Raw genomic sequence first — 12,648 nt, forward strand, 5'->3', positions numbered from 1 at the left:
CTTTTTCAAATTAAATATAACAGTATATAATGGCTCCAACAGCTCAAGAAAAAGGGGTGTCTAATTGAAATAGATGGGAACTTCTTTATAAATCATCATCACACCAATAATTCTGATGACATCCTCCCTCACTAAAACATGACATGGTCATTTCCTAGTTATTCCAACATTTTTTTTTTTTAATTTTCCACTTAAATTTTATTTTCGAATCTTGAATTTCTTTTGTTGTCCATCATTTTATTTTTTTTATTTTCAATTACAGTTGACATTCAATATTATTTTACATTAGTTTCAGGTATATATGCCAACATTCTGATTCCTTCTCCTCTTTTTGAAAATTCTCTTCTCGGGGTGGCCAGTTAGCTCAGTTGGTTAGAGTGTGGTGCTGATAACACCAAAGTTGCCGGTTCGGTTCCCACAAGGGCCACTGTGAGCTGTGCCCTCCGTAAAAAAAAAAAAAAAAAAAAATTAAAAATTATCTTCTTTACTTTTATAGTATAAAGCATTTTCAATATATAGCTAACATTGAGTGTTTACTCTGTGCCAGTCACTGTTTTAGGTATTTTATATGTGATCCTTACAACAACCTTTTAAAGTTCATATTATTATTTTCCTCACTTTGCAGTAAGGAAACTGTAGTAGAGAAGTAATTTGCCTAAGGTTATACAGCTAGTAAGTGGAATAGGAAACCCAGAGGTCTGGCTCCTGATACTATTTGACTTTCATTTAATTCTCACTTAATATGATAAAAATATAAGACTGAACGGTGGACACTGTTTTATAAAAACAAACAAAAAACCACACCCATAGTGAAAGAAGCTAGACTTGGCTCCAAATACTAAGTTTGTTTTTTTAATTATACTAAGCCCTTTACTCTCTTGGCAATGCCGCCAAAGCTCCACTGTGCCCCTTCTAGAGCAATGAGTGCCCAAACTCTCCATCTTAATCTCTATTCTGAGCTCCAGACTCACAATTCCAACAGCTTCCCAGCCAGCTCCACCCACAAATCCTAGAGGCACTTCTAATTCAATTTTACTTCCAGAACTTCTCTTTTACTATTTTTTGTGAATGATGCCATCATCCACTCAGGCTGAAAACCTAAGTGTCAACTTTAACCTTGTGGTTGAGAGGACGCGCTCCAACCAACTGAGCCACCCGGGAGGCAGCTCAGCTCAAGGTGCGAGCCTTTGCTCGAGGGAATCCAACCAGCAACCTCCGCCTTAGGAGCATGGAGCTCCAACCGCCTGAGCCACCGGGCCGGCCCCAACTCCTCCCTTTCTTGCCTTCTACTTCAATCCATTGCCCATCTCTTTCATTATCCCTTCATAGTCTTGACTGCACACATCCACCACCTTATTTCTCCGATGCGCCTCTTGCCCAGATTTCCTCTTCTAGCCACCGTCCATCCAGCAGCTGCTCGAGACAGAAGCCCGGATTCCTCTCAGCTCATCTACCACATCCACCTTCTCTTGACACTACCGCTGATGTATCTGTCCGATCCGTCTACTTCCATCCCCAGGAAACCACGTTTTTGGCTTGGATTGTGGCATCAATTTCCTAACTGATACCCTTAACAACTGTGAATCTATTCTCAAATCCTACAGCCATAGTAATCTGTCTAAAATTCAAAATGAATCATGTCACGCTCTTCTAAAAATGCTTCATTCCTCACAAGATCAAGCCCGAACTCTTTAACCTATTATAGCCTGGGAAACCAAAACAATCTGGTCCCTGCTCACCTGTCTAAAATCCCTCTAAATATTTTATGCTCTAGTCTAGGAAACACCAAATTCAAAGTACTTAAAAAGGCCAGGCAGTTTAGCTAACTTGGTGCTTAAGACAAACAAAAACACTAGTAAGCTGAGAGGGCAGCCTAGCTGATTACGACCATAAAGGAATTTGGGCCCAATTGTCAGTCTTCTGGGTTAAATCTTATTTTGTCAAAGGTTGGCCACTAACAAAGTTCTTAAAAGTACTTTTTGAGCTAAACAAAACATATGAGGGGCTGAATTGATCTCATGCATTGATTGCACCATTCTGCCAAGCACAATTTTACTTGCCACTCTCCAAGGGAATTCTCGCTCATCTTTGGAACTTTGCACATGCTACGGCCTACATTACCGTTCTCTTCACTCCTCTACTCAACCTTAGGCTGCAATTGAAAAATTAATTCCCCCAGAGTGCTGTCCTTGACCCCTAGAGTCTCGGTTAAGTAACTTTCTCAAGTGCTTCCCAGAGAACCCTTACTTCCCTCTATCATCACATTCAAACTGCAATATAACTTGTGTTTGTTTAGTCCACTCTGGGAGGCCAGGAACAGGTCTGTCTTTATTCTAAGCAATTAGCATGGTGCTGGCACTTAGTAGGTGCTCAGTACATATCTGTTGCCATAAATTAACTCTCATTTGGATTAATTTTGGCCTCCTAATTGGTCCCATTTATATCCTCTTCCAATCATCTTCCTAAAGGTGTCACAAAAATCTTAAAAAGTCAATGCCCTGATCTAAAACATTCAATAACTCTATAATTACAAGGGAAAAGATTCTAAATTCTGACACGGTAATCACTGGAACTTTGCAAGGTTCCTTTTCCAATCTAACTCCCACTGCTCTCTTCCATAAATATTATGCTGCAGACAAACAGCTCTCCCTCCATAAGACCCATAGAACTTTCTACCACATCATCAATGATCATGCTCCTCCTACAATTTGAAATTCATCCCTATTCCAAATCTCTGAAGGACAAAGACCATCTCAAAAGCTGTCTCTTTTACAAAGTAAAAGCAAACTTGCCCTAAGAATCCACCTTCATCCCAGGCCATAATGTTCCAAAAAACATGACCTCACAGTCAAAAATCACAAAACACATTAGGAAACAGCATCAGGTGTGAGGGCCCATACAAACAACAAATAGCAGAATCAGATCTACAGAGGCTTTGGATATATATTTAAATAAAAAAACAACTGCACTGCATTTTTATATACCAGTAAACAATTTAAAAAATAAGATTTTAAAAAGACACAATTTACGATAGCATTAAAAAATGAAGTACCTGGAAATAAATCTAATAAAAGATGTATATTATCTTTATGGAGAAAATATAAAACTTTATGTTGATAGCCAAAATCTCAACTGCCCATCAACAGTGGAATGGGTAAACCGGTATATTCTACAATAAAACACTACATGGCAATGACTGAACAAGCTACACACAAAAAATGCATATTACATAATTCCATTTCTATAAAGTTCAGCAAAATTAAACTATATTGTTCAGGGATGCATATTTAGGTAGTTAAATTATGATGAAGAGCAAGGAAGCAATTAACAGAAAAGTCATAATTCTGGGTACATCTTGGGGAAGAGAAGAAGCTGTGATCAGGAAGCGATATGAAGTTTCTGAGGTACTGGCAAGGTTCTGTTTCTTGAACTGGTTGGTGTTTTTTTGTTTTGTTGTGTTGTGTTTTAATTTTACTCGATGGGGGAGGGGCCTGCACCTGCCTACCACCCCCAGTCTCCCCAGCTTCCATGCCCAGCTCAACCCCAACCCCCACCCACAGCCCAGACCACAAGTCCCTGCAGCACCTGGCAAGGCAGGCTTGGTGTTTACATGTATGTTTATTTTATATCAATTTGTTAAACTGCACATTTCTTTTATAACATATATAGCACATTTCTGTACATGTGTTATACTTCACAATAAAGAAGTTAAAGGAAGCCTTTTTATGAGACCTTTAAAAAGACCTCAATAGGGGCGGCCAATTAGCTCAGTTAGTTAGAGTGCAGTGCCCTTAACAAGGTTGCAGGTTCGATCCCCACATGGGCCACTGTGAGCTGTGCCCCCTCCACAACTAGATTGAAACAACTACATGACTTGGAGCTGATGGTCCTGGAAAAAACACACTTAAAAAAAATAAAAAGTTAAGAAAAAAAAAAGAGCTATATAAATAGATATATATACCATGTTCATGAATTCAAAGACTTCATATTCTCAAAATATCAATTTTCCCCTAAGATGATATATAGAGTCAATGAAATTTCAACCAAAATCTAAGATTTGTGTGTAGCATTTGATGAGTTAATTCTAAAATTAATATAGACGTACAAAGGGCAAACAGCAAGTCACTTTTTTTTTTTTTTTTTTTAAAGAACAACAAAGTGGGAGGGCTTGTGCTACGAGATATCGAGACTTACTAAAAAGACTGGTACTAGCATCTGGGTCAATAAAACAGACCAAGTCAACAGAACATAGAGCCCAGAAGCAGACACATGGTGTCTGGCACAAAGTTGGTCTTTACTAAGTATACGTGGAATGAATGAATAAAAATGGACATTTCATATGTAAAAGTGGTGGCATTTAGATTAGAGGGGAAACAATAGACTTTTCAATAAATCCGCTGGGGCAACGTGGGGGAAAAATTCAGTGGATTCTTATTTCAAAGCATATTAAAGAATCAATTCTAGATATAGTATATACCATGGATAAGGAAGGACTACTGTACGAGAATATATAATGAACTACTACAAATTGGTAAGAAAAAGAAAGCCAAACAACCCAAGAGGAAAATGGGCAAAAGAAATTAAAAGACATTTCACAGTAGAGGACATACAAATGGCTAATAAACATCGGAAGAGATGCTCAGTTTCACTGATCATTAGTGAAATGCACATCAAGACCACAATTATATACTGTTTTACACCCATTTGATTGGCAAAATTTAAAGTCTCGTTCCAAGTGTAGGAGAGCATGTGAATCAAGGTATTTCTTATACATTGTGCCAGTGAGAGTAAAACTCATTCAACCACATGGACAAGCAATGTGGTGTTTAACATTCACAGACCCTACACTCGAGCAATTTTACTCTTAGGGAAATAGCCTAAAGAAATGTTTGCATATATGCACTAAAAGACATGTACAAGAGTATGTCCAGTAGCACTGTTCTTAACATTAAAAAACTAGATATAAATTAAGAACACGGAAGAATGGATAAACTGCAGTATATTGACATGAGAAAATATTCAGCAGAGAAAAATGAAAGAATTAAAGACTACACATAGCATGATATCATTTTTTAAAAATTCAAAAACAAGTAAATGAATAAGCGCATATACACATGATAACCATATTTTTTAAAAAACAAGACAAACACATAATTTAGAAGAGTAATTTGGTTGTAGGAATATGGATGTTCACTGCATTATTAAAATATTTAAGTAAATAAAATTATTAAATAAACAATAAAATCAATTTTTTAAAAAGAAGATTGGACCTTCTTTTGACGCTTATCTGCCAAGTATAATGATTGACCCTATTCTGTGTATCTGAGGTCCAATTAAAACAAAAAAGAAAAACAGACAATCACATAGAAAAATGGGAAAAAGCTTGAATAGGAACTTCAACAGGGAAACCTGAATAGCCAATAAGCAAACAAAAAGATCCTCAACCTCACTAGTAACCAGGGAAATACAAATTAAAATAACAGCAAGGTACCATTTCATTACTACCTAAACTGGCAAAACAATTTAAATATGACAAAATCAAGGGTTGACAAGGACTTGGAGCAACTGCAGTAACTCTACATTGCTGGCAACTGGAAACCATCTTGGCATTATCTAATATAAGGGTGATGAGATGCACACGTCCTGACCCAGCAATTCTATTCCTACTATATCCCCAGTGAAACTCCAGCATACGTGCACCAAGAAGCATGTTTAGGAATGTTCACAGCAGCAGTGTTTGTAATAGATCCAAATTAGAAACAAACCAAATGTCCACCAATCATAAAACAAATTGTAGCATATTCTTTCAAAGAAATACAGTGAAAATAAATAGTTACATGCATCAACATATATGCCTCTCAGAAACATGTTGAGCAAAAATGGCAAGTCACATAAGTACTATATGGCTCCATTTATGTAACAAACATGTAAAACTAAAACATGTAAAACACACACTGGTAAAATTGTAAAGTAAAGCAAGGTAATAATAAACCCCAAATTCAGGGCAGAGGTTAACTCCGGGGAAGAAGACAGGGTTAGGCAAGTGCATACAGAGGCTTTAGCAGTCACGGAAATGTTCCTTTTCTTAAATCGGGTGGTATTAATTGCAATGTGATTCTTTAAACCTTACATATATTTTATAAAAATCCTTTCATATCTACTCAATGTTTTATAAAAACATTTTTTAAAAAAAGAACAAAAGAACAGAAGGCAATGAATAAGAAGCCTGGGAATATACAAAATTAGCATCCAAGGCAAAGAAGAGAGCAGGGTTTTTGATTATATAAATAGGAATGTGCCTGGATGAAAAGTGGGATGTTGATTCTGGGAGAGATTAATTAGATCTGTGTGGAGACAGAATTGGGGGAGGGACCAAAGAGGATGAAATTGTGTGAAAAAGATTTCAACATGTCTCCTTCAGGTATAGAGACAGAAATAATATAGCAACTTCTATGAGAAATCTAAGGAGTGTCCCTCTGGGCTCACTCTCAAAAACCATCAATTTCAGGACAGATACTAAAATGGCTATCTGTGCTTTGGGAAAGGAATGCTAGGATCTCAGCCCAGAGAAAGGAGGAGATAGAAGGGATGGATGCCGAGAAACTCTGTTGGGGGAATAGGACCAAAGATTCACACTCGGTGAAAATGTAGGGCCAGAGAAGGAAAAAGATCACATTAAACAGAACAAGGTCTAAAGATTTTGGAAGGAAATTATACTAGGGTTTTGCTTTAAGTTTACAATAAGAATACCACACGTGATGTCATTTCCAATAAGGTATTATTTCCTTATTGGTTGCTTCCTAAAGAGCCATTCTCTTCCCTCTTTCTTGGTAACAGATCTCAACTGGTTGGGTGTTAATGTACCCAGCCCCAGGGATCAAATGTGGAGAATCTAAGCCAATTGCTGGTGAACGGTCTAAAGATGGTAAATGACCCAATGAGATTTAATGGGAAATACGTTGGGAAACTTCTGGAAAAGGTTTTCCTTTTTAATTAAAAAGGGAGTGTGGGGTGGGGACAGTGGAGAGTGATCCATTTTGACCCTGTTCCCTCCCTCTTTGGAGTCTGTTGTATGAAGACATGATACTTGGAACTGAGACGGCCATCATGTGACTTCAAGGCAAAAAACATGAGGATGAAATCACAAAAGTTAAGGATGGCTGAGCAGGACAGAATAAGCCTGGATCCCTGATAACATAGCCAAGAAACAAAACAAAACAAAGAAATCCTTAGACTATCTACCTCTAGACTTCTTGTTAAGAGGTTGTTTAGGAAGGACAAAAAGAACAGATGGACAGAGACAGACTCTAGAATCAGAGAGATAGGGGTTCAAGTCTTAGCTCATCTGTTAATAGCTGTGTGACTTTAGGCATGTTAATTATCCTCTCTGGGCTTGTTTTCTCATCTATAAGTTAGGGTTGCAATAAACATTAAAGAAATAACAGGTAGCCCTGGCCTGGCACCTAGCAATCATCAATAAATGTTAGTTTATTTGTCCTCTGACTTGGAGATAGAATCCATTTTTTATTATCTCAATATATCTCATGGAGGTTAATATAGTCTCTTGGGTATGAAAAGTACTCAACAAAAGTATGGTGAGTGAAAGGAATAGGGCTTGAGACGACGCTTGAAGATGAGTGAGGTGTAACTGGGCAGAGTAAATAATCCTCCCAGTCAGGATGTGGGACAAAGAGGCAGAAGCTGGTCTGGCTGCCTTGGAGGGCTGAGGGGGGAAAGGCAGGAAAGAAGGCAAGTTGAGGCCAGGTTAGCATGCTATAGACGTGCTCTGGGCAACTCCGGAAGGGATTAGTGCTTACTATTTCACATTCAGGTATCTTTATCTAAATGCTAGTCTGCTCTAGAGTCCCTGAAAACCTTACTACCTTTTATGGTTTTCATTCCCAGCTGCCTTTCATATCTGAAAAACCTCTGTTCCCAAGGTCTGTCTACTCTCCCTCCTGCTTCCCCAGCTGCCTCCACAGGCTCTAGAGACATGACACGGCCATCTGGGAAGGAAGATTCATCTCCTTTCAGTCTCTGAAATGGTGAGGAAGGTACTGCTGTTGCTAGGTTACTTAAGCTGTCCGCATAGACTTCAACAAGACTCTTATACGGGAACCGTAAGGCAACATGGGCCCCCAGATCCTCTTGATTTTCTCATTGGGACCCTGCAACAGCCTAACTGGCCTCCATGCTTTTAAAACACATGCCTGTTTCTCTCTTTCATTCAATATCCTTCACTTGTTCTTCACTGCCTCCAGAAGAGGTTCAAATTGGGAACCTTTGGACCAAATTTGGTCCACAGATGTACTGATGTGTTTTTGTTTGTACAGGTTTAAAAAATATATACGTGGGTTAACATTTTAAACATGGGAGATTTTACATAATAATCTGGATTTCTAGCTTCTCTTTAAAAACTGGAAGATGGGGCAAAGATCAGCAATTAAGAGATGAAGATAGTCTATACTCTCTAGTAACCAGAGACTTGGTGCTAGTTCAACAGATCCAATCACTCTTTTTTTACAGGCATTGGATTTGTTGACCCTGGCCCATCGGAATTTTTTTTTTTTTTTTTAAAGATTTTATTGGGGAAGGGGAACAGGACTTTATTGGGGAACGATATGTACTTCCAGGACTTTTTTCCAAGTCAAGTTGTTGTCCTTTCAACCTTAGTTGTGGAGGGTGCCGTTCAGCTTCAAGTTGTCCTTTCAATCTTAGTTGTGAAGGGTGCAGTTCAGCTTCAAGTTGTCCTTTCAGTCTTAGTTGTGGAGGGCGCAGCTCAGCTCCAGGTCCAGCTGCCGTTGCTAGTTACAGGGGGCGCAGCCCACCATCCCTTGCAGGAGTCAAACCGGCAACCTTGTGGTTGAGAGGACGCACTCCAATCAATTGAGCCATCCGGGAGCTCAGCGGCAGCACAGCTCAAGGTGCTTGTGTTCAATTTTAGTTGCAGGGGGCGCTGCCCACAATCCCTTGCGGGAGTCGAAGAATCGAACTGGCAACCTTGTGGTTGAGAGGACACGGTCCAACCAACTGAGCCATCCGGGAGCTCAGCGGCAGCTCAGCTCAAGGTACCATGCTCAATCTTAGTTGCAAGGTGCACAGCCCACCATCCCTTGCGGGACTCGAGGAATTGAACTGGCAACCTTGTGGTTGAGAGCCCCCTGGCCCATGTGGGAATCGAACCGGCAGCCGTCAGAGTTAGGAGCATGGAGCTCTAACCGCCTGAGCCACCAGGCCGGACCCCATTGGGGTTGTTTAGCACAGCACATCCAACCCTTGCTGCCCCCTCCAGCTTTAGCTCCCGTCACTCACACCTGTGCGCTTTACAAAACAGCAATACAGCACACTGAACTACTTATATTTTCCCCAAATGTACCATATTGTTCTTACCTCTCTGCCCTTTTGTGTATGTTCTTCCCTTGGCTGAGAATGACAGTGTCCTCCTAAACTCCAGGCTAAATTCTTTTCCATCTTTAAAATTCTGCTCCGATATCACTTCCAGGAAACATCCCAAGCTCCTTCCCTCCTTCCCTCCTCATGTCTGCATCTTGTCATTTGTAAATCATTGTACTTACACACCGTGGTGTAATTAACTTGTGTACATGTCAGTCTCTAGCACTTGAGTGAACTCCTTAAAAACAGAATCTCTATCATCTACAGTGCTGTCTGCCACATAACAGCCACTCAACACATGTCTAATGAATGAGTAGTTAAAAAAATAAAATACTGAACGACCAGAGCTGATGAGTTGGGGGAGGGGGGGGGGGTTCCAAGCAACTCACATAGATTTCCATCTTTCGGTAGAGACCATAGTTAAGTAGCAAATTGTGAGTCATGCGGATTCGGTGAGGCTTCATTGGGTGGCCTTGTCCATAATAGTAATTTCCAACATCCCCTGAAGAAGAAAGAGTGATAGTTTCAGTGATACAGATACACACTCCCAGGAGAACCCAGGAATTTTTACAACAAACTCCTAGGCAAACTCTCTTATTCATTCTAATCTCTTAAGATTCTCACTCACCTTGTGGAAGGGTAACCCCCACCCCCCCAAAAAAAGGTAGGGAACGCTGGTGAGGTCAGCACTTATGAATGCCAGTCTAGCCCAGTTTCTTCTCCTGGAACCCACAGGCAGTACTAGAGAGTGTGAGGGGTTCATTCCAAAGCTACTGCGGAACAGCAACCAGTGAGGCGATTCGCCATAATTACAAGGAATTCACTCTCACAACAAAAAAATAATCCTTAATATTCAGAATTATTATAAGCCACAGTTCACCTCTTGTACATTGTCACACTTTATGGTATCAAAGCACATTCGCACTCATTTTATTACTGGATCCTCACAATAACCTTATAAAATAGTTACAACAGCGAGCTTTATTCCAATTTTATAGGTAAGAAAACTAAACTCTTATCAGCCCCTGCAAAAGCCTTCTAACTGGTCCCTCTATCTTCAATTCAAATTATCTTCCACACTGTCACCAGTTATTTCCCTAATACACAGCTTTGATAACATCACTTCCCTGCTCAAAAGTCCTAAATGGCTCCCCATCTTCTACAGGATAAAGAATAAAGTATTTCAGTAACCTGGCATTCAAGGACTTTTTAAGTCTACCTTTCCAACTTCATCTCCTGCTCTCTACCACCACAACCCTCCCCCACAACACTCTTTATCTCTACTCCAGACTGGGAGTGTGCAAACTACTACTACAGGCCCTTGGGCCCAATACAATTAGTTGACTGTTTTTTGTAAATAAAATTTTACTGGCACACAGCCATTTCCATTAGTTTATATATAGCCTATGGCTGCTTTCACACTATAATGACTGAGTTGAATAGTTAAATAGTTGCCACAGAGAACTACCCATACGGGCACAGCACTCAAAGTCTAAAATATTTACTATCTGGGAGTGGCTGGTTAGCTCAGTTGGTTAGAGCGTGGTGCTGATAACACCAAGGTTGCTGGTTTGATCCCCGCATAGGCCACTGTGATCTGTGCTCTCCTTTAAAAAAATAAAAAAAATAAAACATAAAATATTTACTGTCTGGTCCTTTACAGAAAGTTTGCCAATTTCTGCTCTAAACACACTAGCATCCTGAACACGGCATTCACCTTCTTTATTCAGACCTTTCCTTTGACCTGGAATGTCCTTCCTTCTCTGATGATCCTCATACTACAAAGCCCAGCTCAAGCTCCACACTATTCCTGATCAGAATAAATAGTCTTTTCCTCTGTGTGCAATTTGTATATAGCACTTAATTCATTTTGTTTTGTATTTGAATTACTGACATATTTATTTATATCTACAAGACTGGGTGCTCCTTCAAGGCAAGGACAAATACGCCCTGTACGTCATAGAGGCTCAATAAAGATTCAAAGAATCGAACTGAGGCTCAGAGAAGTTAAGTGACTGCTCAAGGTCGCACAGCTAATGAGTGATGGGAAGTCAACTCTTCTGACTCAAATCCAGCATGCTAAAAGCTACATTGGGTTTCCCAGGTATCTACTTCAGTTTGTATTTAATGTAGAGCGCTCTGTGAGTCGACTTGGTAGAAAGTTCCTGGAAGAATATTCCAAAATCTAGTGAACTGCACACCCAAAGATCTCTCCTTAGGAGTCCGTCAGGATGAGGCAGATCTTTCAGTACCCGTGGAAGAAAGGTCCCAACCTCTTATGCATTGTGATGTGGTGGTGCCAGAAACAGGCGTCATTCCAGGGAGCAATGCACTGTGGGGAATGCCACCAACAGCATCCAAGCCACATTTTAATTTTGTCATAGACAGGGCCTGGGACAATAGGAAACTTCTAAACAGTTGGATGTTAAGGATCTCATCCTCTTCTATCTCTCTTTTTAAATAATTTATTTTTAGAACAATTTTAGATTTACAGAAAAATTGCAAAGCTAGTACGGAGAGTTCTCAGATACCCATACCCAGTTTCCCCATTCTTAAAATTTTCCATTAGTAAAATAAGTACTTGTTATAACTAATGAACCAATATTGGTATATTTAACTATAAGTCCTTACTTTATTCAGATTTCCTTAGTTTTTACCTAATGTCCTTTCATCCTCTTCTCTTAATCTTAGTCACGCCCCTGAGGGCAGCGACTGTGCTCTCAGTCAGAATATAGCACATAGTGGCATTCAGTAGGGATCCCAGTCCCATATAGACACAGACTTTGAAATGCAGTAGTCAGGAAGGGAGGCAGAAAAGTTCCCAGGGCCCCTCAGACAACCTTATCTGCCATGGGGATGGGTAGAATAGCTTCTCAAGGCACTGGCTGAGACACCCAGATGCAGACCCAATGTGTAGGCAGTCAGGAGCCACCTGACCATTATCATGTTATATAATTGGATTCCTGCTTACCCAAGTTCCTGGCATGGGCCTTGATCCCTAGCAACTCCCTTGCCTATCAAGCCTGGATCCAGCCAAGCCTTAGACTTGAGGAACTAAGACACCTTATCTAGACGGCTAAGGGAGTACCTGAGGGTGGGGCCCAGAAACACCTTCTTAACAGTTTTGAATTGAGTTGTTGAGAGAGTTTAAAAGAAATAATCCTTTTAATTCAGATACTACTTTTACACTTTAGAAGAGCTTTTCCCACTGTTCTCATAGTTTTTCAGTTTCACAGAGAAGTGACCTGAGGCCTA

General features: G+C 40.0%; 1 protein-coding gene across 3 annotated transcripts in view; it reads right to left on the minus strand.

Annotated features, from left to right (window-relative positions):
* Positions 1 to 12,648, minus strand: part of HDAC1 (histone deacetylase 1) — a 28,537-nt gene that overhangs the window by 12,697 nt on the left and 3,192 nt on the right. For all 3 annotated transcript variants that reach the window (XM_081056294.1, XM_081056293.1, XM_081056292.1), the window contains exon 2: positions 9,783 to 9,895. In XM_081056294.1, the coding sequence (XP_080912420.1) occupies positions 9,783 to 9,857 (75 nt within the window). In that variant the 5' untranslated portion in view covers positions 9,858 to 9,895. The remainder of the gene's footprint in view (positions 1 to 9,782; positions 9,896 to 12,648) is intronic.

The sequence above is a fragment of the Rhinolophus hipposideros genome (assembly GCF_964194185.1).
Source record: "Rhinolophus hipposideros genome assembly, chromosome: 8".
Classification (NCBI taxonomy): domain Eukaryota; kingdom Metazoa; phylum Chordata; class Mammalia; order Chiroptera; family Rhinolophidae; genus Rhinolophus; species Rhinolophus hipposideros.